General features: G+C 43.9%; 1 protein-coding gene across 1 annotated transcript in view; it reads right to left on the bottom strand.

Annotated features, from left to right (window-relative positions):
- The window catches only part of ablim2 (actin binding LIM protein family, member 2), a 146,289-nt gene that overhangs the window by 11,922 nt on the left and 108,440 nt on the right, over positions 1 to 25,927 (bottom strand). The window contains exons 15-21 of the mRNA XM_084043719.1: positions 24,649 to 24,729; positions 18,214 to 18,321; positions 14,331 to 14,384; positions 9,085 to 9,122; positions 7,899 to 8,010; positions 5,620 to 5,678; positions 1 to 20 (exon numbers count right to left, since the gene is read on the bottom strand). The exon at positions 1 to 20 is cut by the window's left edge and continues 41 nt beyond it. Of these exons, the coding sequence (XP_083899845.1) occupies positions 1 to 20; positions 5,620 to 5,678; positions 7,899 to 8,010; positions 9,085 to 9,122; positions 14,331 to 14,384; positions 18,214 to 18,321; positions 24,649 to 24,729 (472 nt within the window). The remainder of the gene's footprint in view (positions 21 to 5,619; positions 5,679 to 7,898; positions 8,011 to 9,084; positions 9,123 to 14,330; positions 14,385 to 18,213; positions 18,322 to 24,648; positions 24,730 to 25,927) is intronic.

The following is a 25,927-nucleotide window of genomic DNA, read 5'->3' as shown; positions in this document are numbered from 1 at the left end:
TCTTCCACCATCTCTGCAGCCTGGAGGACGCACACACACACACACACACACACACACACACACACACACACACACACACACACACACACACACACACACACACACACACACACACACACACACACACACAGGGAGTTTAGATGGTGTACAGGCTGGGTCAGAAGGCCAACTGTCTGCCTCCAGCGCGTTACTGTACATAGTCAACTTTAAGTCTTTTGTGTCATCGCCCCAGACTACAGATATGTTCCGGGGGTCACCAAGAAGAGAGCATAACACCCCCCCCTCCCACACACACACACACACGCACGCACATACTGTAAGCTGATAGAAGGTTTTTATCACTCAGCCCGATAGGACTGTGGAGTGTATAAAAAAAACAACAGCATGAAGTTTGTCTTGACACTCTTATCGAGAGCCCCGCGTATACAGTGAGCGAGCGGTCGTGATTGGAGCTGTCTCACTCACGCATGGGACAAATGAGCTGTTGTGGGAGTTTGAACCCATGACCTCCCTTGTAAAGCGGAACGTTTTTTTTTTCTTCGTTCTGCTCTGTCTATACCCGGCATGTCAAGGTGTATAGTTGTACATGGAGTGCATGTTGGTTCCCAGTAAAATTAGTTAATAAAGCGTCACAATAATTTTAACCCCTTTATCCATATTTCATACTTTGGCCATTAAAAAATAGCAGATATACAAATTCATAGCTAGATCTAGAGATCTGCTATTTTCAAACATTTGTGCAAATCTTTGAATATATATTTTTTAAAGCGAACATGTGTAATACAACTCAAATCTTTGCTTCTGGGGGGTCCCTGGAACAATATATTTTGAGATGGGGATCCGCGGCCAAATACATATCATTGTGGGGGTCCTTGACATGAAAAAGGTTTGAGAACCACTGGTCTAGTACACCGTTTTCCAACGGGAATCCAACACCACCTCTGAGCTTTAATTTCCTCCTCTCTCCTCTCAGTGAGTTTTCATGTGTCCATGTGTCTGTCCTCTGTCCATCAACAAACACAGCAGGGCAGTAATAACATCATTAGAGCCTAGACTAAATACCCCCCCGTGTGGTATCGCCTTGCTTATCCACGCTTTCGGGTGGAAACCTTGTATCTCCATATTTAAATTATTTAATTATTATTTGATACATGAATGCCCTTCTTCGCCGTACCGTATGATAATGACGCACACAAGTAGCGAAACTAGCCCTCGTACAAGCTCACAATGTGTCGCGACGTGTTGTATATTTCCCCCAAATATTGAAAGTTAAGGTAGTGTAGTGTGTCTGTGCAACACTGTCTCACCCACAAAAGGCATATTGTGACTTAGTGACCAAACGTCAAAATGTGACTTGAAGCAAATAAGGCACATGTTGACTTTTCGGGACTTCCGCATTACAGCAATGCGGAAGTCTAGTTCTCAGCGTTTTGACGGTCTGACAAAAAAACTGTTAAAAGCGCCGTCTCAAGTGGACTTGAGCCACGGGAGGGACCGCAGGGCAAGCTTAGGCGAGCGAGTCGCCGTGCCGAACATTGTGAAGTCAGCTTGAGCCGGCTCAGCGCCGTCCGAGTTATGTCCCGACAGGGACAGAATCGTAAATCATATATTGCCCAAAAGTCAACGTGTGACTTTTTTGCCCCCCCTTCAAGTCACATATGTTGACTTTTGGTCACATTTGTCCCAAATAGTCACAATATGCTTTATGGGGTGAGACAGCGTTGGTCTGTGGATTTGATCAATATTGAACCAATGAGAAGTATTAACAAGAGCTTGTGGCTAAAAATTAACTACATTGGATCCTATGGAACACAGCTTCTTTTTCCCCTGCTAGCCGTTTTGGACATACAAGGTTTCCAGCCGACAGTGACGTTATAATAAACTATACCCCTTTGCATGTGGAGCCACTACTAAAGTCTGATCCCTATGTAACCTGATAGCGGAGCTGTGGCGCAGTGCGTCTCTAAATGCAGGGGAAAAACATCAAACCATCTGAAGTGCTACTCATTAGTTTCCTGTGTTGATGTAACGGGACGAGTTTTCTTTTTTTGAATTTCGTTGTTGTCGGGCAGAAGCCTCTTAAAGTATCTCCGTAATCTAACGTCTTTTCGTAAATGAACGCCCTACTTGATCATATACTACAGCGTCACAAAAAAGCATCAGAAGTTGCAGATCTGCAAGCTCGAAAACCTTTGAGCTTGTAGATCTGCTACTTCTGATGCTTTTGAATTTGAATCCTGAAATGTAACAGAGACAATGTGCTTTTGCCTTGAGCTAGTTTTGCATGTCATTAACCTCTTAAATCCTATATTTCGTTGACTGGGGTCCCCCAGGGGTCTATAATACTTGGGCCGCTGAAATTAGCCAATCTATCTCCGATGAATGTTCGCCTGATATGATATGCCTAGAACAGGGCCGCAAGCGTTTATGTGGTTATTGACTGTTGACTTGAAAATGGCAAAGAAGTGTAGGGATAATGGGTAAGGCACCGGCAAAAATAGGGCCCTTGGTGTAGACTGAAAAAAGGTGTTCCAAGTACAGAAACAACTCAGGTCCAGTTAACTAAATCTAGAGGGTTTAGGTGGTTAACGTTTAATCCGCGGGCGCGCTTTGGCGTAATCCCCTCAGTATGGCGACAGGCACACCTCATTGCCCTTAACGAGCCCGACGAGCCACTTTCCAGTTGCCTCACGGAACGCGGCGCTCCCTCAGTAGGACGGGCCAAAAAAATCGTAGGAATCAAACGCACACACGCACGCAAACCCCCCCTGTAAGCCCCGAGCCTGTGCCAGGACCTCGTTCTAGCTAAACTACAAAACCACAAGAACAAAGGAGGGGAGAGCTGAACGCTGGTAAACGCCAGGTTTGATCCACGTATGGGCCGTTATGTCGCTAAGTGACACGTGTGTGTGTGTGTGTGTGTGTGTGTGTGTGTGTGGGTTGATGGCGCGAGCGTACGGTACACCCTGCAGCCAGCTGGGGCTCAGGGGTGACCGTGTGTGTGTGTGTGTGTGTGTGTGTGTGTGTGTGTGTGTGTGTGTGTGTGTGTGTGTGGGCGCATGTGTGTGCGTGCGTGTGTGGGTGCGTGCGTGCGTGTGTGTGCGCGTGCGCGTGTATGTGTCAGTGGTGGAAAAAGTACTCAAATGTTTTACTTAAGTAAAAGTATCAATACTGCAATGTAGAAGTACTCTGTTACAAGTAAAAGTCCGGAATTCAAAATTGACTTGAGTAAAAGTACAAAAGTATTGGTATTAAAATGTACTTAAAGTACCAAAAGTAAAAGTACTAACATGTTTGAAAACATGTGTGTGTGTGTGTGTGTGTGTGTGTGTGTGTGTGTGTGTGTGTGTGTGTGTGTGTGTGTGTTTTTTGGGGTTGCCAGCGTGCATGTCTCGTGCCATGATGCCATTGGAACTGGCCAATGGGAGTCAGATGTGAGCTGGGTGAGGTGATGCCACGCAAACTCCACTGACCTCACATGAGCAGGGTTGCCAGATCTGCTTATTATAATTTCCCCGCAAGATTTAATTTGAAAATAGCCGATCTACAAGCTCACAACGCGTCGCATCACGACGCGTTGTGAGCTTGTAGATCTGCTATTTTCAAATAGCTGATGTATATGTTAAAGTGCTCGTGTGGCCCCATAGTCGCTTCTTTTGGGCTGGTTTTCCTAGACCTGGTTGCTTGTTTCTCTCACAGAATCTGGCAACAGTGCACATGAGAGAGAGAGAGAGCCACTAACGACATAACGGTTCATATTTGTTTCCTTTTTGTTTTTCCACTCGCTAGATCGTCAATTCGCTACGGTGTAGAACACTGGGTCATAACCGCAGTCCTAGGAACACACAGTACTGCTGCTATTTATTCTATTTGTTCTAATTGGCGATGTCGGGCACTAGCTTAGCAGTAATTATCTAAAGTACTAGAAGGCCTGAGGCAGTTGCACCAATGCCTTCTAAACCAGTGGTTCTCAACCTTTTCAGGCCGCAACCCCCCAAAATGATCATATTTGAACTGGGGACCCTGCAAAATAATCATATTTGAACTGGGGACCCCGTAAAATAATCATATTTGAACTGGGTACCCTGCAAAATAATCATATTTGAACTGGGGACCCCGCAAAATAATCATATTTGAACTATGGGGACCCCGCAAAATAATCATATTTGAACTGGGGACCACCCAAAATAATCATATTTGAACTATGGGGACCCCGCAATATTATCATATTTGAACTGGGGACTCCGCAATATTATCATATTTGAACTGGGGACCCCGCAAAATAATCATATTTGAACTGGGGACCCCGCAATATTATCATATTTGAACTGGGGACCCTGCAAAATAATCATATTTGAACTGGGGACCCCGCAAAATAATCATATTTGAACTGGGGACCCTGCAATATTATCATATTTGAACTGGGGACTCCGCAATATTATCATATTTGAACTGGGGACCCCGCAATATTAGCATATTTTAACTGGGGACCCCCCACCCTGACAAGAGTTGTGGCATTATAATTTAGTTTGACTCAGTTCCCGCAGATAACTATTGTGCAAATAGCAAGTTCACAACGCCTCGCCTCGTAACAAGTATAGTTTGTTGATTACTTATGATGCAGTAATGGTCCTTTTTCATTTCATTTCTATATATTTATTTTTTGTATTAAAAAGGTTTCTCTCACAGAATCTGGCAACAGTGCACATGAGAGAGAGCCACTAACGACATAACGGTTCATATTTGTTTCCTTTTTGTTTTTCCACTCGCTAGATCGTCAATTTGCTACGGTGTAGAACACTGGGTCATAACCGCAAACCTAGGAACACACAGTACTGCTGCTATTTATTCTATTTGTTCTAATTGGCGATGTCGGGCACTAGCTTAGCAGTAATTATCTAAAGTACTAGAACATTTTTGTTAAAAAAATTGCAGATCTACAAGCTCTACAACGCATAGCGATGCATTGTGATCTTACAGGCTATCATATTATCGGATATTCTTTGCAAAGAGGTTTGGTGTAGAGGACCAAGTAGAGACCTCTGGGGGACACCAGATGACTGAAGTACATAATGGTTATAGGGAATTTAAGTTTTTTTCTCTGGCTTTTGTGTGCACTCCAGACAGTTTTCTTCTCTTTTTTTAAGTTGCTTCATTCAATATTTAGATATTTGATATTCATTTGATCAGACATGCCCCAGTTCTATATAACCATGTTAGACTCATTGAAAACAGACGTCCCTGCGTCTGGTGACTGATATTGTCCTTCTAATGAACGTTAGACTCATTGAAAACACAAGTCCTTGCTTCTGGTGACTGATATTGTCCTTCTAATGAACGTTAGACTCGTTAGACTCATTGAAAACACAAGTCCCTGCTTCTGGTGACTGATATTGTCCTTCTAATGAACGTTAGACTCATTGAAAACACAAGTCCTTGCTTCTGGTGACTGATATTGTCCTTCTAATGAACGGGGAGACCTTAATTTTTTAGATAAGTTATTATCTGCTCATATTTTCTGTAATCTAATAATCTACAAATGTCTCCCTGGTAAAGTCTCTTTTAAAACAACCAGTACCACCAATGTAAGGTCAAGGTAAATAGGACCAGATACTGTACCTTGTATATGCCATTCCTTCCATATCCGGGTAAGGAGGCCGACTTATTGTAGGGGAAGTCTGCCGGGGAAAGAGAAAGGAACATTTTCAGACATTGGCTCAAACATTGGCATGTTTAGATCATTTTGACAAAATATAACTCTCACTATCTTATTTGATCTAAGCAGTGGTGGAAAAAGTACTCTAATGTATTACTTAAGTAAAAGTATCAATACTGCAATGTAGAAGTACTTTGTTACAAACAAAAGTCTGGAATTCAAAATGTACTGAAAGCACTAAAGCATTTGAAAATAGCAGATCTACAAGCTCACAACGCGTCGCGATGCGACACGTTGTGAGCTTGTAGATCGGCTATTTTCAAATAGTCTTCGAATAAATAGGGCTAAAGTGGTTAATGTATGTTTTATAATGTAATAATGTATATCTGCAAAGTAACTAGTAACTAAAATTTTCATATAATTGTAGTGGAGTAAAAGTACAATATTTGCCTCTGAGTAGAAGTAAAAGTACTGTAAATAAATTGGAAATACTCCAGTAAAGTAAAAGTACCTCAAAATTGTACTTAAGTACAGTACTTGAGTACATGTACTTAGTTACTTTACACCACTGGATCTAAGTAAAATAAATAAAGCTGGATATGAGTTCTGTCATTCCTTGACCCACTTTCTATGCTGAAACCCTGACAAGTTCATTGAATAAATTACACAGTAAAATCCTCAGAGTTCATTAATCATTTACCACCTTGTAACTCTGAGAGTGTACAAATGGACCTGTCAGGGTCCATTTGGTTCAATTTGTACAATCTCAGAGTTACAGATCTTTAAGGATCAATTTGGTTCCATTGTACACTCTCATATAGCAGAGTTAAAGGTAGGGTATGCGATATGTTTTAACAAAACGTTTTTTGTTAAAAGGTTAAAGCTCTATATTCTGATTGCGAAAGCGGAAGGAGGTGCGGCGAAGCCGCGCCTCCGACCAAGTGGAGCATACTATGAAACTCGGCTCGGCTTGTGTGTCTGTCTGTCTGTGTGCAGTATGTGTGCAGCCGCGCCCCCATGTCACTCACGCTCTCATTGGCTGCCCCCATGTGAGTCACGCTCTCATTGCCTGCATGCACTACAGTGTGGCTGAAATTCGCCTGTGCCCCTGGGTGACTAATTACACTCCTCTGAGAAAAATATAGCAGCGACAGTCAAAAATAACACATCTACAAGCATCTACACGAGTTCATCTATTGGGATATCTAAGAATTCCATGTCATTTGTGCATATTTCAGGCCGGATGGCAAGTAATTGCTCATTCCTTTCTATTCTTCTTATTGTTATTTTCGAGCTTCGTGCGCGCGTCTTACTTGTATAATAATTTCTATCAGTGTGTTTCAGGAGTCAGGAGTCTCCCTGTCTCTCCAGCTCTTTAACAGAAAATACATTTTCAAGTGGGTGACACAATTCCAGCCAATCAGGAGAGAGTACCCATTTATCAGTTTCAGTTTTATGATGTTCCAGTCGCGAGGGCACGGTGGCGCAGTCGGTAGCGCTGTCGCTTCACAGCTAGAAGGTCCCGGGTTCGATTCCTGCCGGGGATGCTGTGGGCGCTGGGGACGTGTCTTCTCCTCCGCGTCATCAGTGCCCAAACCCTAAGTGGGGTTGGCGAAAGGGCCTACTCTGTGTGGAGTTTGCATGTTCTCCCCGTGTCTCTCGGGGTAGTTAATACCCTCACAAAAACATGTAGTAATCCTGGTCGCTATATCGCCTCCCCCATGACAGCCGGGGCGCCTGATGGAGGGGAAAGGAACTTGTTGGAATAACGTCCACGCGCTACGTTCTACCGGGAAAACTCCCCCGTCAGGTGACAAGAAGGTCAGTTGGCTCTCATGCATTGAAGGAGGCATGAGCTCGGCCCTGGCCTCCCTAGGCTGGTGAGGGGAGTGTAGCGCCCAGGATCACTTAGAAAATTAGCACCGGGTGAACAATAAGGGTTAAAAAATCACGGGATAATTTAAAAAAATAAATAATAATAATAATGTTCCAGTTGCAATTTGTCTGCTCGTTTCTTTATGTCATCACTTCCAATTCCACTGGTTTTACTGTATCCTGTGTGAGCTCTCTATCCTGATTGGATGAAATTGGTATCCCGACGTGAAAATGCATTTTCTGTTTACTAAAAAGCTGGAGAGACATGTAGACTCCTCTTAGTGAACAAACACTCTATAGCAATGAGTACTATCAGAATATAGAGCTATTTAACACTTATCTTTAACAAAAAGCGGTACACACTCACTAGGCTCGGAGGTGTCCATGGGCAGGCTGCTTGTGGACTTACGTGGGTCCAGGAAGTCTTCTGGACCCATCTGTCCGTCAATCTCACTCTTCAAGATCATCCAGCTGGTCCTCTGCCGAAAGAGAGAGAGAGAGAGAGAGAGAGAGAGAGAGAGAGAGAGAGAGAGAGAGAGAGAGAGAGAGAGAGAGAGAGAGAGAGAGAGAGAGAGAGAGAGAGAGAGAGAGAGAGAGAGAGAGAGAGAGAGGGGGGGGGGGGGTGGACAGAAGTGTGGATGATGAAATGACGGAGTTAGTTTATTAGTAGATGGATGACTTTGTGAAAAGTTGACAAACAGTGACTGAAGTGAAGCAGATATAGATGGAGAGATATGCACACACAAACTGCACACACGCACACACACACACACGTGTGCAAGTTAGGGCTGGACTATATATCATTATTATATCAATGTTGTGATATAACACTTATAACACATATCATGATGTTACAATACAAACAATCCATTTAGTAATTGATGGGATATTGTAACATCATGATACGGCATATTTAAGTGTTGCCTATTCCTGGCTTTAACGTAGCGCTCGTAGCGCGAACATTTTGAGATGGGGGTCGGCGGCCAAATACATATAATTTTGGGGGGCCTTGACATGAAAAGTTTGAGAACCACTGATATAAAAACATACGCTTTTTAGAAAACTGTTGGGATTTAGAAGACATTTCTAGGCCCTTCAGGTCTTAAAGGGTTAATCACTTAAACATTTTCTAAACAGGCCGATCTACAAGCTCACAACGTGTGACATCGAACTGCGTTGTGCGCTTGTGATGTAATTTAAAAGAAAATGTATATTATTCTCACAATATATAGAGGTATTTTGTCAAAACATATTTTGATATTTGATTTTATCCATATTGTCCAGTCCTAACGTGCACACACACAAACACGCACGTGTGCGTGCAGACGCACGCACCCACAAACACACATACACACACACACACACACACACACACACACACACACACGCCCACACACCCACACCCACACGCACAAACACTCACACACACACACACACGCACCGCGCACGCGCACGCACACACACACACACACACACACACACACACACACACACACACACACACACACACACACACACACACACACACACACACACAGAGCGTCTCAACCCACCTTGGTCTCATCCCCATCCTGCCAGGAGCCTCTAGACGCTGTAAGACAGGTCACATGGTTACACCACACTTAATTAACCGTTAATGTGGCCGGCGCACCGTCGCACACGTCCACCACGCACATCTGCCTCGCAGCTCTGCTCTGCTACGACACAGTGTGTGTGTGTGTGTGTGTGTGTGTGTGTGTGTGTGTGTGTGTGTGTGTGTGTGTGTACATCTACCACTGCCTGTGGCCTCCGGGCCTATACATCACAAATCTCCACATCCTAGTGGACTGCACTATGCACTTTCTTTGACTGATATTCTTGCCCTGCGTTTACTTTTATTGAGTGTTTTAAGTAGTTTGTATAATGTTTTTTATGGTAAAGTTAATCTAAATCTGAATCTGAGGGCTTTCGCAGAAAATTGCAGATCGACAAGCTCACAACGTGTCGCATCCACGGCACGTTGTGGGCTTGTACATCATCCGCCGAAGTATAAAATCGAGATTCATGCTGTCGATGCCAGGTCATCTATCTATTTATAGTACATACTGTCAGTGCAATAATCTTGTCCTCTGGGTTCAATATATATCTTCTACTCTGCCCGCCTAAAACTATGACGAAAAATGTCTGTTGCCTACCTTTTTTTACTGATGAAAACTAAATAAAAACTAAGCTATGATGACTAAAACTATGACTAAATATACTGACTATGTTGTCAACAAATAAAAACTAGTCTAAAATGTTCTAAGACAAGTCATCACGGGTGCGCGCGGGTGTCACAGACCGAAAATAGTTGATCTACAAGCTCACAACGTGTCGCAGCGCGACACGTTGTGAGCTTGTAGATCGGCTATTTTCGGCATGCCTAAGTGAAAAACTATTCGACGCCATCACGGCCCGCCCCCCAAAAAAAGTCTAAAGCTAGACTAATAGTAAAACATTTCAGGTGACAAAAACAAAATAAAACTAAACAGAATTTTATTCAAAGACTAGGACTCTGCCGCCTACCAGGGGACTTAGCCCTTATGAAGAGAGACACATAGTACTCTCTCTCTCTCTCTCTCTCTCTCTCTCTCTCTCTCTTCAATATATTTTAAACCAAGTACTTCTGTCTCCGATTGTATTTGTGTGTGAAACACAAAGATCGCGTCATTATCATTCCACTAAACTCATTACGTAGTCCCGGTGTCTGGGGGGGAGCGCTACGGGGGAATATATTTCTGCGTGGGAGTCGATCAAAAAATATAAAAAAAGAGGAAAAAAGTATCTATTTCATAAGGCAGACAGACAGCGCACGCCATAATGTGCTCCCTTGTCAGTGACCTCACGTCTGTAATGATACGTGCAATCTGCGCTGCGGACAGCTCGCTCGTAAATTCATAGAAACACGCCATATGCTGCTGATTTACAGCGCTTGTCACGTTTGATAAATAGAAGAGATGATATTTCTTTCGCCGATAAAGGAGTGCCTCGGGGATGTGTGCGTGTACGCCTCATGCGCGGGGGACGTCGTTATCTAAGCTAGCTTGGCTTTCTCAAAAAAAGCCTGATTTATACTTTGTGGTACGACGGTGTCGGCGCGCACGTACGGTGTCTCACGTGTTGGAAATGGCGGACCTGCAGGCTCACAACGTTGTGAGCCTGCAGGTCTTGCTGTTGACTGCGTATAAATCGGCACAAGTTGTTCCAAAAAAATTGGGTCTGCCTTTTGATGAATTGAATTGGTAGGAGACTCTATGCACAGCAGCCATATTGGAAAGAAATTGGGCCTCTTCCTTACTTCCTTCACAGGTGTTACCAATGATTCTAATGAAGGCTCTGTTCCATTTAGTGTAGCACAGTGGTTCTCAAACATTTCAATTGCAAGGACCCCCATAACTTCTGAGAGCGTACAAATGGAACCAAATGGACCCTTACGGGTCCATTTGGTTCCATTTGTACACTCTCAGAGTTACACGCCCGTAAGGGTCCATTTGGAACCCACTCCAGGAACCATGAGGGTCCCTGGTCCACACTTTGAGACCCACTGGTGTAGCAGAGTGTTTCCAGTGAGCCAACATGCACAATATCAGCACCCTGACTCTGTTTGACCAGAATGGAACAGAGCCTTCATTAGTATCATTGGTAACACCTGTGAAGGAAGTATAAGAAGAGGCCTATTGAGTCTCCCACTGAGCAGCCACCCGCTCATCGAATTAGGAATGCGACAAAAACTAAACAAATCTCCATGAATTCAAGGCAAACAAACATTTTTTTTGTCTGAACTTCTCCTTTAATCTGGGAGGCATTGTTATCTATCGTACAGCTAGCTTGTCTTTCTCCAAAGCCTGATTTGCACTCTGTTTTGAGTCGCGTGCCAGAAATTTGTCCGGCACGCGACTCTAGCCTGCTGTATGACCAAGTATACATTGGCATGAGTTGTTCAAAACAACAACAACAACAAGAACAACAACAACAAGAACAAGAACAAGAACACACAAACAACGACGTAGCCACAACACGACGGTTAGGAAGAACACATAAACACTAAGTGACGTTCACAACAACACCAACACAGTGAATTATGGGAATTAACACTCCCGCCCCCAATCACATCAATTAGACGTACACTACTTGTACAGTCAAGACCTTTCGAAAATCAACCAATGAGGCGGTGAGATGGGCGCCGCTGAGCATGATGGGAGGACGAGATGAGCGGGACATAAAAGAAGCAGCAAGGCAACGGCCACAGGAATCAATTTCAACCCCACGAGGATCTGGATTCGCTATGTCGGCAGTGGTGTAAAGTACATTTACTCAAGTACTGTACTTAAGTAAAGTTTTGAGGTACTTTTACTTTACTGGAGTATTTCCAATATTCAATACTTTTACTTCTACTCCACTACATCTCAGAGGCAAATATTGTGCTTTTACTCCACTACAATCTTGAGAACTTTAGTTACTAGTTACTTTGCAGATATAAATGATTATATTTTAAAACATACATTAACCCCTTTAGCCCTTTTTTTATACCTAGGCTATTTGAAAATAGCCAATCTACAAGCTCACAACGCGTCGCGATTCGACACGTTGTGAGCTTGTAGATCAGCTATTTTCAAACATTTTTGTACTTTTACTTTTGGTACTTTAAGCACATTTTGATACCAATACTTTTGTACTTTTACTCAAGTAAATGTTTTAATCCGGACTTTTACGTAACAGAGTACTTCTACATTGCAGTATTGATACTTTTACTTAAGTGAAACATTTGAGTACTTTTCTCACCACTGTATATCGGGCTTGCGGCAGTGTTTGTTGAAATAATGATTGCCTTGTTTTGGTCAGTGTTGAATCAAGCAAGGCAGAGATTTGAGATCATGTTTATTATGTGTAACACGTTCCATCTGGGTTTGGGACGGAGCGTTTTCTGATGTTCGTACTCGCTCGCCTCAGATGAAGTTACACACTAAAGCCAATTGGAGATTGGGGTGGTATCACTAGGGCGGTCACGATTACAACATTTAAGTTGATGATTAATTGTCATACAAATAATTGCGATTAACGATTTAGTTGGGTTTTTGGCATTGAACAGTGGAACATATGAATCAAAATTAAGTTTCTGTTTGCCTTTTAGGCTTTGTAATCAAAACTCATGATATGACAAATAACTTAAAAAATAATATACAAAGAAATAACTGACATATTTGATAATTTTATACTTTCAAAATGTTTTAAAAATAGCGGAAATAGCTGATCTACATGCTTACAATGCATTGTAAGCTTTTAGATCAGCTATTTAATTTTGTTTTATTTTGACAATTATGACGAGTATGCAAAATAATTGTGATTATACGATTATGTAATCATTTTGTGACAGGTCTATCAATATGTCGAAATACGGGAGATTGGGGTGGTATCACTGGCAACAATGTCAGGTGTGTCCTAAGACCCCTTTCCCTTTGCTGCTTTGAGCTTGTTGCTGGGAAAGGTAGACAGATCCGGGAGCAGAGATTCAGGTGTGAGTCATTGCCTTGTACCTACTGTGTATATACTCAGTTGTGTGACATAAGAGTCGCTTGCCGACGCCGTACAACGGAGTATAAATTGAGTGGACACAGCTCTCTCTACTGATCGGGCTGATTTGATCTTGGTGACATGGTGTCCCAAAGTTCTAACTCTTTTCTCCTCAGGTGTGCACTTGTGCTGAGAACCGACGGTGTAAATTTATAATCTCTTACACCAATCCTATATAAAGTATTACTATAGGGTCACTGGTTCTCGATGTGGGGTCCAGGGACCCCCAGGGGGGAATTTAAAGGTTTATAACTCTGAGACTGTGCAAATGGCACCAAATGGACCCGTAAACGGGATTTATTTTTTAATTATTTTTTTTCTCCACACAAAACCAGAGATAATGCGATCCGAAGATGTGCTGCTCCATTCACCCCCTGGTTAACATATTGCTTAAAAATGCTTTATCTCGGCTCCTGTGTACTTTTTTTTTTACACTATATATTTTTGGAAAAACATGCTATTTTCAACTTGCCAGGGAACTCCATAGGAGAAGATCTGTGTAAATTATATATTATATATATATGTATATTCAACATCTTTCAAAAAACAATTCAAGATTTTTCAAACTTTTTTCTTTTTCAAAAATAGCAGATCTACAAGCTCACACAACGTGGCGCGGTGCGCCTCGTCGTCAGCTCGTACATCGGTTTTTGAATAGCCGAAGTAAACAGTAGAGTGAAAGTATTGTGAAACCCTAGGTATAATCATGTATTTCAACTATGTTGCAGTTTTTCTTTTTAAATGTTCATGTTAATTGTAATATAATCATGTGTGCTGACTTTGTTGGCTAATTGTTGTTTGCAAATCATGTTCATGTTTTTTATTGTGTTATTGTGTTGTTGTAGAGGCCTCGTATAAGCCCTTTGGGCTTCTTGCCTCCTCCTGGCACTTTTCCTTTCTAAATTTTGTGTAGTTTTTCTTTTTATTGTTTTTACAATTTGTGCTAAATAAATCAAAACCCCTCAAGGACCCCTGGGGGTCCCCACCCAGACCCCACTTTGAGAACCATGGCTGTAGATCAATGGAGGCTATTGGACAAGTGCAGACCTGAGGGTGGAAAGACGGAAGAGAGTTGGGATGGACGGGTGGATGGAATGGATGGAATGGGCGACGTGGCGTTCAAGGCGACATGCGACACATCGTGCAGAGACCAGACCAATTAGAGAAACCAGGAAGTCGTTAAAACAAAGAAGACAGAAGTGGACTGTACCATGCTGTTTGTAGATGGGGGGTTTTCTATACATATTATCTTTGACCTTAGTCTCTGAAGATGGGCAGGAGAGAGCCAGAGGAGAAGAAATGGAAGAAGCCAAGATGGGAGAGAGGGAGAGAAAGAGAAAGAGAGAGAGAGATAATGGAAAAAAAGAAGCATGAGTTAGCAGTTATTTTGAAGGATGAGGAGATAATCGTCGATGAAAGTGCAGCATAGCTTGACTCAAATGCAAGACATGTGTCATTTTTGACTATGACACGTCAGAAAATTCATCACTCTCTGTATTATTCATGCAAGAGAACATGTGCAAAATATATAAATTCTCTTTTTTTTGGAAATGACACATTATTCTGACAAAAGAACCAAAGGGAAAATGCATTAATACGTTTAAAACGGATTAAAACACCAAAGAGCCTCTTCTACAATACTTAATTGTTCATATTGAGGCACCTAATCAAATAATTTACAACTGCATTGAGAGCGAACAATGAGCGTGAGACCAGCAAATCCAGCATCACACACAAATAATGAGCAATAGCAGCAAAATAAAAGTTGAATTACTGAATTGATTGATATTGTAACGTGAATGCGATTAATGGGGCCAGTATGTCTGTCTAAATGCTGATCTAAAGCACTTTAACCACTTGAACCCTACGTACTTCGTTGGTCGGGAGTCCCCCCGGGTCCTACGCTAGGACTGTTTTCCTAGCGTACGTTTTGGACCGTGTCGGAGACGCACAGTCTCAAGCGAACTGGAGCCACAAGAGGGACCACCGGGGACGTGCTGGCCACTGGAAAATTCTAGAACGGCCGCGCATTTCCAGGCCGACCAGACCGCCAAGACGGACGGTGGGCCAACCAAAAAAATATATATATTTTTGCTCCCGTTGTAGGATTATTACGGTAATGTCCGGGTCGTGCGGCCCAATTATTAGTTACGTTAATGTTTGGGTGTTAATGATTTTCAGCAGTGGCGTAATTTACATGTGGTTGCTGGGTTAAAACAGTGAAACGCATCCCCCCCCCCCCGTTGGCAAAACGGTCCGCGGGGCGGTGGGCCGGTTTGGACCGAAATGGCAGGGCTGCATTTTGGTCCCAGCACGCCCCTGGGGACCACCGAGTGAGCTAAAGTGAGCGAGTTGCCGCTCCGAACGTTGCGACGTTCGCTTAAGCCTACTCAGCGCCGTCCGAGTTATGTACCGATTAATCTGAGTTCCCAGAAGTTTTCGCCAGCTCTCGCATACAAACGGGAGGGGCGAGGAACTTCTGGGGCAGAGCCCTTGTATTTGTGGGCGGGATGTAACTTACGCTCAGAATCTGAGCGGACACGCCTCTTACCGGTCTGAGAGCTGTGCAACTCGTCTAAAAAGTCCGACGAGAGGCAAACAGCAGTACACAACAATGGCGGCCGCAATTTCTCAAGGGGAAATTGCTTCCCGTCGCTCCTATTTACATGCAACACCCACTGCATGTGGATCCCGCCCCCTTTTCTTCATTGGCTGTTGATTTGAATCAGAACGCAGTGGCCGCGCCCCTGCTGTCCAGGCTTTGAGCCGAAACCTCCCAGACTATGTACCGATAGGCACAGAATTGTAAATCATGTTGTTTGGACTGCGGGTTGCAGTCCAAACAAGTAGGTTGCAACCCATGTTACTTCACCGTGGGATTCGCAGCTCCTATGCACGGCTTTTCTGGCTTTTCTAGTCGTCTATTTACGGAATTGTCAACCCGTCCTATTTCACCGTGTTCTGTGAGATCAGGCTGATTTGACAGTTGTAGATTTGGGTCTCAAAGCTATTTTCGTCGACCGTTCAACCCCCAGAATAGGTAGCGTATTCCAGGGTTCAAGTGGTTAACTCCAGTGGACCCAGACAGGCCTTCGTCAGAGATGCTTAGCAACAACTGTCCCACATTAACCCACCCCACCCCACCACCCCCCACCCCCCGCATCAGAAACATGAGTCATGAGAAGCAGAAACACATGTGGGTCATTTTGTCTTTTTCGTTTTTTTATAGTGCTGCCTGCCAGCCATGTGAAAGCGAATCCATATGAAAGCGTTGTGTGTGCGTGTGTGTGTGCGTGTGTGTGTGTGTGTGTGTGTGTGTGGACCATGATGATGAGGAAAGCCCATTAAAGTGGATAATCGCTGGCTTTGGTTTTTTGCGATCCCCCCGTTCCGCCGTTCAAGTCGGGGAACAGGCATTTTTGTTTCTTCCCTCCCCTCCCCTCCCTCCTCTCCTCTCTCCACAAACTGTGCGATTAAACGTTGTAATTGTTCGATGGGAACAATGTGTGGCATCGCAGAGAGAGAGAGAGAGAGAGAGAGAGAGAGAGAGAGAGAGAGAGAGAGAGAGAGAGAGAGAGAGAGAGAGAGAGATTGAGAAGGGATTCCTCCGTGCAGGAAGTCTGGAGATAATGAACGATGCACTGCTTAGCGTCAACCGCTGTCACAGTCCATCGGGGGAATTTCGCGAGACGCAGTGTAATTACGCAGATGTCGATTGGGGGGGTGTTGGGAGAATTGGATTTGAAATCTTGAGCTGTGCGTGACACTAACAATTTGCGCATCAAACGGAAGACGTGGTGAAGAAAAAGCAATAGAAAGACAGAGACAGAGAGAGAGAGAGAGAGAGAGAGAGAGAAAGCGAGGCCGGCGAGTGACGGGGTGGGCAAGATATAGAAACAGAGGAAGAGATAGAGACAAATATAGAGCATATGGTCGCTGTCGGGCAGAAACCTCTTATCTCCATATTCGTGACTATTTGTGATTTTTCGTGAATGAATGTCCTAGGCGATCATTCTACGGCGGCGTCACACAAAAACATCCAAAAGTAGCAGATCTACAAGCTTAAAAGATCTGCCACTTTAGAATTTGAATCCTGAAAAGTAACAGTTTCGGACATATGCGGTTTCCACCCGACAGTCGATATTCTGTGTAGGGCAATTAAGACGAGTCACCACACACAAAAGACAAAGGTTAATAGAAGGGACCGTGGAAAGACGTCTTAAGGGTTTACACTCAATGTCGCGCCGTCGGCTTGCAAGGTCGGCTATTTTTCGATTGCATTCCGCTCACTGAAAGGTACGCAATAAAGACAAATAGGCTCTATGCACAGCAGCCATAGTGGAAAGAAATTAAGCCTCCTCTTACTTCCTTAACAGGTGTTACCAATGATACTAATTAAGGCTCTGTTCCATTCTGGTCAAACAGAGTCAGGGTGCCGATGTTGTGCATGTTGGCTCACTCGAAACACCCGTGGGTCTCAAAGTGTGGTCCAGGGACCCTCATGGTTCCTTGAGGGGGTTCCAAATGGCCCCTTGTGGGTGTGTAACTCTGAGAGTGTACAAATGGAAGCAAATGGACCCGTAAGGGTCCATTTGGTTCCATTTGTACACTCTCAGAGTTATGGGGGTCCTTGAAATTAAAAAGTTTGAGAACCACTGTGCTACACGAAGTGGAACAGCGACTTCATTAGTATCATTGGTAACACCTGTGAAGGAAGTAAGAAAGAGGCCCCATTTCTCTCCAATATGGCTGCCGTGCATAGAGCCTATTGAACGCATGACACCGCACTTTCCAGACATTTTGGAAAACCCTCATGTTCTTCTGAGCTATTACCCCATTCCTTCTCGCAGGGACCTAGAAAGAAGCATACGGCACAGTAGAAAACGACAATAACAACACCAGGTTATCCTATAGAACTTCGCCCTCCTCGGATCCTATCCTAGTAGGCTACCCACTGTAAATTCAACTGGCCCCAGATCAGTGTTTAGAAAGGGTTAGGGATGCAGAGTGTATATATAGGGGGGTAAGGGGGGGGTAGATTTTCGGCGTAGGTGTTCGGAGAGAGCGATGCGGCGCGGGCGGTTCCAGCCTACCTGGTATGTGGAAATGCCGGGGCGCGGCCACGTACGTGCCAGAGGAGGAGGGGGATTTGCCGTCGGAATACGTGGATAAGCTGGGGGTACTCCGACCACTTTCACTACCTTCCAGTGTGGAAGAGAGGAGGTTTTGGGGGGGGAGAGAGAGAGAGACAGAGAGAGCCATGGGGAGGTTGGGAGGGAGGGTGGGAGTGAAGGGAGGGGAAAGGATGGGTTTGGAGAGACAGATAAGAGGGGGTGTTGGGGGAAGCAAAGAGTCAAAGTTAGGCAAATAACGTTCTACTGTGAAGCTTTAAATGTTCCTGTAAGTATGCAGGTGACTTGATAGTCCAGACATCCTAAAGTGTTGTGCTCATACTGAGCAGTAACCACTTAAACTCTATGTACTCTATTAGCTTAGAGGAGCCCCTCAGGGGTCTATACTAGCTCCTTCAAGTATTTCCCTCTTTACTAAATCTCTTTGCCGAAATAATCAATGTCAGTGAATGATCCAATTCAGTTGGCGGCGCCAAATGACACCGGGGGGAACTTACGGCAAGTTAGGTTTGGGACATGTTAAGCCAGCAGGTTTTTTTTAATCTGTGTGCACGTGTGTCCACTTTTAACCCTGGCATCCACTAAGTTTGTGGCATGTCATTTTCAGATATGTACGTTGTGTTGTTGTTTGGTCCTGACCAGTGTCCATCTGTCAATAAAGTGTTTTGTTCCGAACAATGAAGTCACCGACACCTTACAGGCCAGAGCCACTTAAACACTCCACATCAAGAGCTCTGAGGACAGAGCAGAGAGACACAGAGAGAGAGAGAGAGAGAGAGAGAGAGAGAGAGAGAGAGAGAGAGAGAGAGAGAGAGAGAGAGAGAGAGTGCGTGAGAGAATGAGTGAGAGTTAGACAGATTGTTAGTTAATTGAGCACACACACATGTCTGTCCCCTCAGAGAACAATAGGCCGAACAAGACAGAGGAGGTCTAGATGCTGGGAGGTGATGTCACTGACACATAACACACAACAACACACACACACACACACACACACACACACACACACACACACACACACACACACACACACACACACACACACACACACACACACACACACACACACACAGTGTTGTTAGTGCACGCCTGTGTCTGGGGGAGAGATCCTTTCGGCAAACGCGCACGCACGCACGCACGCACACACACACACACACACACACACACACACACACACACACACACACACACACACACACACACACACTTGCACAATTAAGTGTTGTTAGTGCAGAACCAAGTGCATACTGCATGTGAGGGACATCTGGAATCGAGGTAAGAGCTGACAGGGGGCTTGCGGAAGTTGGCTGAGACACTCTTTAAATCATCATTTTAAATATCTGCCAATACAAAAAAAACTAAGTGATCACAAGATGTAGATCTATGGATAGAGAGGCAAGCCTGTAAGGCGATGAGTATAGATGAGATTAATGTGATGAATGTAACTACGTCGAATCGCCTTGTGTCGCCATGTATACACAACACGTGTCACTATATGCATATGTCTTTTTGTACGTTGTCGTCTGAGATTTTGCACAGCAGCTTTTAAGCAGTGTTGATTTCATCGACTAAAACTATGACGAAAAATGTTTGTCGACTACCTTTTTTCACTGACGAAAAACAAAATAAAAACTAAGCTATGATGACTAAAACTAAGACTAAATATATTGACAATATAAATATACAATATAAAAGCGCTAACGCCGTGACCTAGCTTTCTGGACAGCACTGGAGTGGTAGTGGCTGAAGCGGTTAATGACAAGAAGTAACACCTACTTGAGGCGCTTGAAATTCGACTAGAAATACCACGTAGCGTTTCAATGCCTCGGCGCCAACCAGTTGCCGTTTACATCCAGGTCTGTCCAGACTTTGTCCAGATACAGCATGGTGAATGAATACTTTGAGGGAATTTTACGAACATGGTTTTGCGAGGTCACACAGTGAGCTCGACCTTTGACAACCTACACCCACCTGGCTAATACTGTCAAGTTTGTCCTCGAGTCCAAGAGGACGTTTGTGCCCAAATGTCACGAAACACAAAGTGTGGGACACAAAGGAGGTGACAGTGACCTTTTGACCGTTGACCGCCTACTTCTAATCGGTTCATCTTCCAAGTGGATGTTTTTGGCCAAATCAAAAGTTTTTTTTTTTTTTTTTAGATATATCGTTCACAACATTTGGACAATTTGGACAACCCAGATACATAAAGACTCTGGCCATGGCGGTCACCGTCCGAGGTATACCAAGACAAACGTAACAATAGGCCCTATGCACAGCAGCCATATTGGGAATGAATTGGGCCCCTTCCTTACTTCCTTCACAGGTGTTACCAATGATACTAATTAAGGCTCTGTTCCATTTAGTGTGGCACAGTGGCTGTCTTATTTTCAAGGACCCCCACAACTCTCAGAGTTACACACCCACTATTTGGGAACCAAATGGAGTGTTTCTAGTGAGCCAACATGCACGAAATCAGCACCCTGACCAGAATGGAACAGAGCCTTCATTAGTATCATTGGTATCACCTGTGAAGGAAGTAAGAAGAGGCCCAATTTCTTTCCAATACGGCTGCTGTGCATAGAGCCTATTGGGCTTTCCAACAAGCATGTAGTAGCCTCTCTGCCTCTCTCTATCTCTCTCTCTCTCTCTCTCTCTCTCTCTCTCTCTCTCTCTCTCTCTCTCTCTCTCTCTCTCTCTGAGAGCTCATTAAAAAAACGAGCGGGGCTCTCCCCGGTGGTCGGGCGGGCGGGCGCATTGGAACCAAAACGGCTCTCTTTTCACGCTGTGTTTGGGGAGGCGCTGAGGTCCATATGAGATGAGAGGAACGCGGCCTAGTTGTGCGTTTATACAGTACATGCCACTGCACACTGGCAAACGAGGAACCCCCAAATTACAGCCTGGCTGGGCCGCTCCGGCTTTCTCATTCCAACCGTTCCACCCGCACGGCTTTCATCCCCCTTCAGACCATCGGAGAACATTACTCTCCGCCAGTGGTGGAAAAAGTACTCAAATGCTTTACTTCAGTAAAAGTAACAATACTGCAATATATAAATACTCTGTTACAAGTAAAAGTCCAGAATTCTAAATTTACTTGAGTAAAAGTACAAAAGTAGGGGTTCCGGTTATGGCGGACAGCTGAGCAGTCGCAACTCCAAACGCTCCGACCGATTTAAAAAGTACAAAAGTATTGGCATCAAAATGTACTTAAAGGGGAAATCCACCCATTTTCAATATTTAACTATGTCATTAATATAGCATAAAGGAGTTGTGTGGAAATAAGAAAAAAGTTCCCCCCTTTCTGTGTTGCCTTGAACTGGAGGATTGATTGTGGGTTTAACATTGCAAATTACAACATGATGAGTCATCACGTTGTAATTTGCAATGTTAAACCCACAATCAATCCTCCAGTTCAAGGCAACACAGAAAGGGGGGAACTTTTTTCTTATTTCCACACAACTCCTTTATGCTATATTAATGACATAGTTAAATATTGAAAATGGGTGGATTTCCCCTTTAAAGTACCAAAGTAAAAGTACTAACATTTTTGAGTGGTGCCAGCCACTCCTACACTTGACCGTGTGTGTGGGTCTGTCCGTCCGTCCGTCCGTTTGAGCATGGCCTCAACAGCTGCAGCTGATTGCAACACAAGGATGCAACCAGTTACACTAATTCAATGGCACCACTCTCTTCACACTGGGTGTGATTTTTGAAAATAGCCTAGGTATAAAATAGGGCTAAAGTGGTTAATGTATGTTTTATAATGTAATAATGTATGTCTGCAAAGTAACTAGTAACTAAAGTTTTCAAATAACTGTAGTGGAGTAAAAGTACAATATTTGCCGCTGAGATGTAGTGGAGTAAACGTAAAAGTATTTGAAATTGGAAATACTCAAGTAAAGTACAAATACCTCAAAATTGTAATTAAGTACAGTACTTAAGTAAATGTACTTAGTTACTTTCCACCACTGCCCGCACGGCTTTCATCCCCCTTCAGACCATCGGAGAACATTACTCTCCGCCTCCCCGACTCAGGGGGGAAAAAAAACGCTGCCGAGCCCCTGGACGGCGTGTTCGTGATTCTCCCCCCGCGCCGTACGCTTGGAGCACGCGGGACCTCATTTTCTTTTCTAGCTCTCTTTTTCGTTTCTCCCTCTCTCCCTCTCTCCCTCTCTCCTTCCCTTCTGCTCTGTCTATCCTGCTGTGGCTCCTCCAACCATGTGCAGCTAGTAGCATGGGCCAAATGTAAAGCAATCTCATCTGTCCATCTCGCTGTTACTCACTCCTCCCCCTACATCTCCTGACTGTCTCAACATCTGTCCTTAAAGACCAACATTCATCTTTTCATGAGGCTTTGAGTTATATACAGCGATGAGTTGTTGGCCACAAGTGTTCCATTTGTAAAAGACAAGAAAAGAAAAAAACTTTTCTTAACAACTTAAACCCTATATACTTTGTTCACTGAGGTCCCTCAGGGGTCTGTACTTGAACATTCCCCCGAAAATAGCTGATCTACAAGCTCAAAGCCCCGGCGCGTTGTGAGCTTGTAGATCGGCTGTTTTTGGCAAAGAGATTTAGAGGAAAAGGAAAAAAGAGCAGACCAAGTAGAGAGCCAAAGGTCAAGTTTACCGAGTACTGAGGGTTTAAGGTTAAATGACTAACTAACCCAACTAGAAAAGATAATGTGCAAACAAACAGAAAACATGAATTCACACAACACTGATGTTAGTGTTGTTAAACAAGTCTATGAAGCTATCTATGAAATCTATGAAAAAGTGGGGGTCCCCGTTTAATCTCTCTCTCAGCTAAGGGGTCCATGGCCTGAAAAACATTGAGGACCCCTGTTCTACACCCCCCCCCCCACCCCACCCCCCCCCCCAGTACATCCAACCGTGCTTGGCCAGGACACAACACATTGTGCTCTGAATGACCCTTGGCTCTGGTATATCTGGGTGAAAGTCAAACCTTCAGATACATATCAGACTATTGTTTGTGGTCTGGCTGTGTGCGCTGCTGTGGGGCTTTTGCAAAGGATCACGTTGTCTAACTCCTCTCTCTCTCTCTTATCTCTTTGGCTCATGCTTACGGTAAAATACCTCCATCTGTGTCAATTCTGTAGTCAGGGGGAGTCATTCATTTTAAGGCGCTCGTTTGTTGATATAAAAAAAAACTATGTGTGGGGGTAATTATGTGATTCTGTCAAAACCCACACAATAATTGACGCGATTTCCCTCACCTTGCCAAAAGAAACACACATTTGTCTTCATTTTTTCCATCTTCTCTTCACTAAAATGTCAACCTGTGTTCTCACCCAAATTCACGTCATGGACAAAAGCACTTTGACACGAAAGGGAGGGTTTAAGGGCTGACAGACAACAGAGAGAGGCATCATTCAGGAATTAACAATGAAGAAAAACAGAGGTCGAGTGCAGGCAAACAGTTAGTGTGACGTCGATCTAAAACACACGAGCACACAGACATAATCACAGAGTTCCTCGGCGCCTTCTCCTCAACAGCGGCATTCGTTAACAGAAATACAAACAGGTGCACATGATCACGTCACGCACCCGTCATGCACGATTACAGCGCAAGCAGAAATCAAGGATATATATAAAGAAGGAGAGGGCAGATGTTCCACGCCCTAGCACGCGCCATAGATGTACTAGGAGGCAAACTGGAGCCAGGAGTCCGAGGGAATGCATTGAAGTCAAGGATTGTTGGGCTGGGCCAGCTTATGAGTAACGATTACGACAATTGCCAGATAATCAGCAAGGGGAAATGGAGGACGACATATCACATGTTATTTTCTGATGTCTTGTTTTTCTACATGCCATCATATCATTTCATTGAGGCATCTAAATAGCACAGACACCATTTTTGACTGGGCAGGATTTGCTCTGGCAGATTAATCAGGCATTCAGTCAGAAACGTACTTTATGCTCTTCTTTTATTTTCCTGAAATGATTATTTAACAAAGGTCGTAATCATTAAAAGCACTGCTTCCCAAACTATGGGTCGGGAACCAGTGTTGGGTCGCTGACCCATTCTTAAGGGTCACAAGTAACTCTTTTTGGGTCTCAGCTGAAAAGGTTTAGGAACCAATGACTTAAAGGATAGTCTTTCATTCCATAAAACTTCCGCCTCCACTTTGCCTCCCAGTTTGCCTGACCAATGGGGACAAACCGGCCAGCTGGAATTGCCAGACCAAGAATGTATCATATATATCTTTCCTCTCCTTCTTTGCATAATCCTTGGCAGAGATTAGGAACTGGGGCGGTCCGAGAATTGGACCTTGGTGCACGCCACGAGACCTTGACAAAGTACTACAACGACTGACAACCATTCCAGTGTGAGAGGAGAGACAGAGAGTAGAGTAGAGGATGCTAGGTGGGTTTTTACCGTTAGCCTTAGGAGGAGGCAAACTGAGATGCAGGGATCTCCTATGGGCTTTAGGGTTGGACAAGGGGTCCTGTTTGAGCCCTGGGGTCAGTAGTAGGGGAGCGGGAGACAAGGTGCAAAGTGAGGCGGTTGGATATCAAACAATGTATTGTCAGTGGTTCTCAAACCTTCATGATTACAAGGACCCCCAGAGTTACCGACCAATAGGAAACACCCTCAAGGAACAATGAGGGTCCCTGGACCCCACTTTGAGAACCACGGCTTCATGTGAAGGGATATCCCCATACTGTACTAGCCTCGGACAAGACCAGTAGAATTTTGTTTTTTAAATTTAACTTGTATTATCTCAGTCAGTCTCGGTCGACCACCTGCAATTTCCACTGAGAGCTCCCAGTTTAACGGCTAATGTTCCTACTTTTACATACCATGTACACATTTAAAATATAAAGAGGTGTTCCGAAATATTCCGTATTGTTCAATAAAGAGTTGTTTTAAAGGGTCTACACCATGAATTTTAACTTTTTCTTCATTTTTGTGTGTTTTTGGTCTCCCCCACCTCTCTTCTGTTCCAACAAATACCCGACTTCGAGCATGCAGGCTTTCATAGGCTATCAGTGGTTTTCATGTAAATTGGTCTGAAAACAGTCCGTCAGATTTGTTCCCCCACCCTACGTCACGTCTGGGAACAATTCCTCCCGTTTTTCAGTTCTAACCAAAAAAAAAAAATCCCCCAAAAAAATTAAAATAAAAAAAATCATTTTTAATTTTTTTCTTATTTTTTCTTTTTTTTTTTTTTTACTTTTTCCACACAGAACCAGGACATGACATGCATACAAACTGGCTCACTAGCGCCCCGTGCCAAACAGGACAATGTGGTATTGCAGGTGAAAGTGCTTTATAAGCCAGAGAGAAGTTAGTTGGAATGAGTATATCTGAGGCTTGATTTAGGCTCAAACCTTTTGAAAAACGTTTGAGGGACATAAACAATATGATATCAAATATTATTATTATTTTTTAAATTCATGGTGTAGCTCCTTTAATCCCTTCTGTGCCTGAGTGTCGCTGTATTTCTGTTTCCCTCAAGTGTGATACCAGACACAGCACCACTACACTCATTGAAGAATACAGCGAAATTCAGGCACAGAAGGCATTAGAAAACACTTTGTTTATTGAACAATACAGCATATTTCAGAACACAAGCGGCCCCCGATTCGACTCGATAGCTTGAGGTTAAGCCCTTCATATTTAGAATTTATATCGGGGGTGGTTCACTGAGACT

The sequence above is a fragment of the Gymnoscopelus microlampas genome, assembly GCF_963454915.1.
Source record: "Gymnoscopelus microlampas genome assembly, chromosome: 19".
Lineage (NCBI taxonomy): Eukaryota > Metazoa > Chordata > Actinopteri > Myctophiformes > Myctophidae > Gymnoscopelus > Gymnoscopelus microlampas.
Note: the sequence above shows the minus strand (reverse complement) of the source record. Positions and strands in the feature narration are given on the sequence as shown.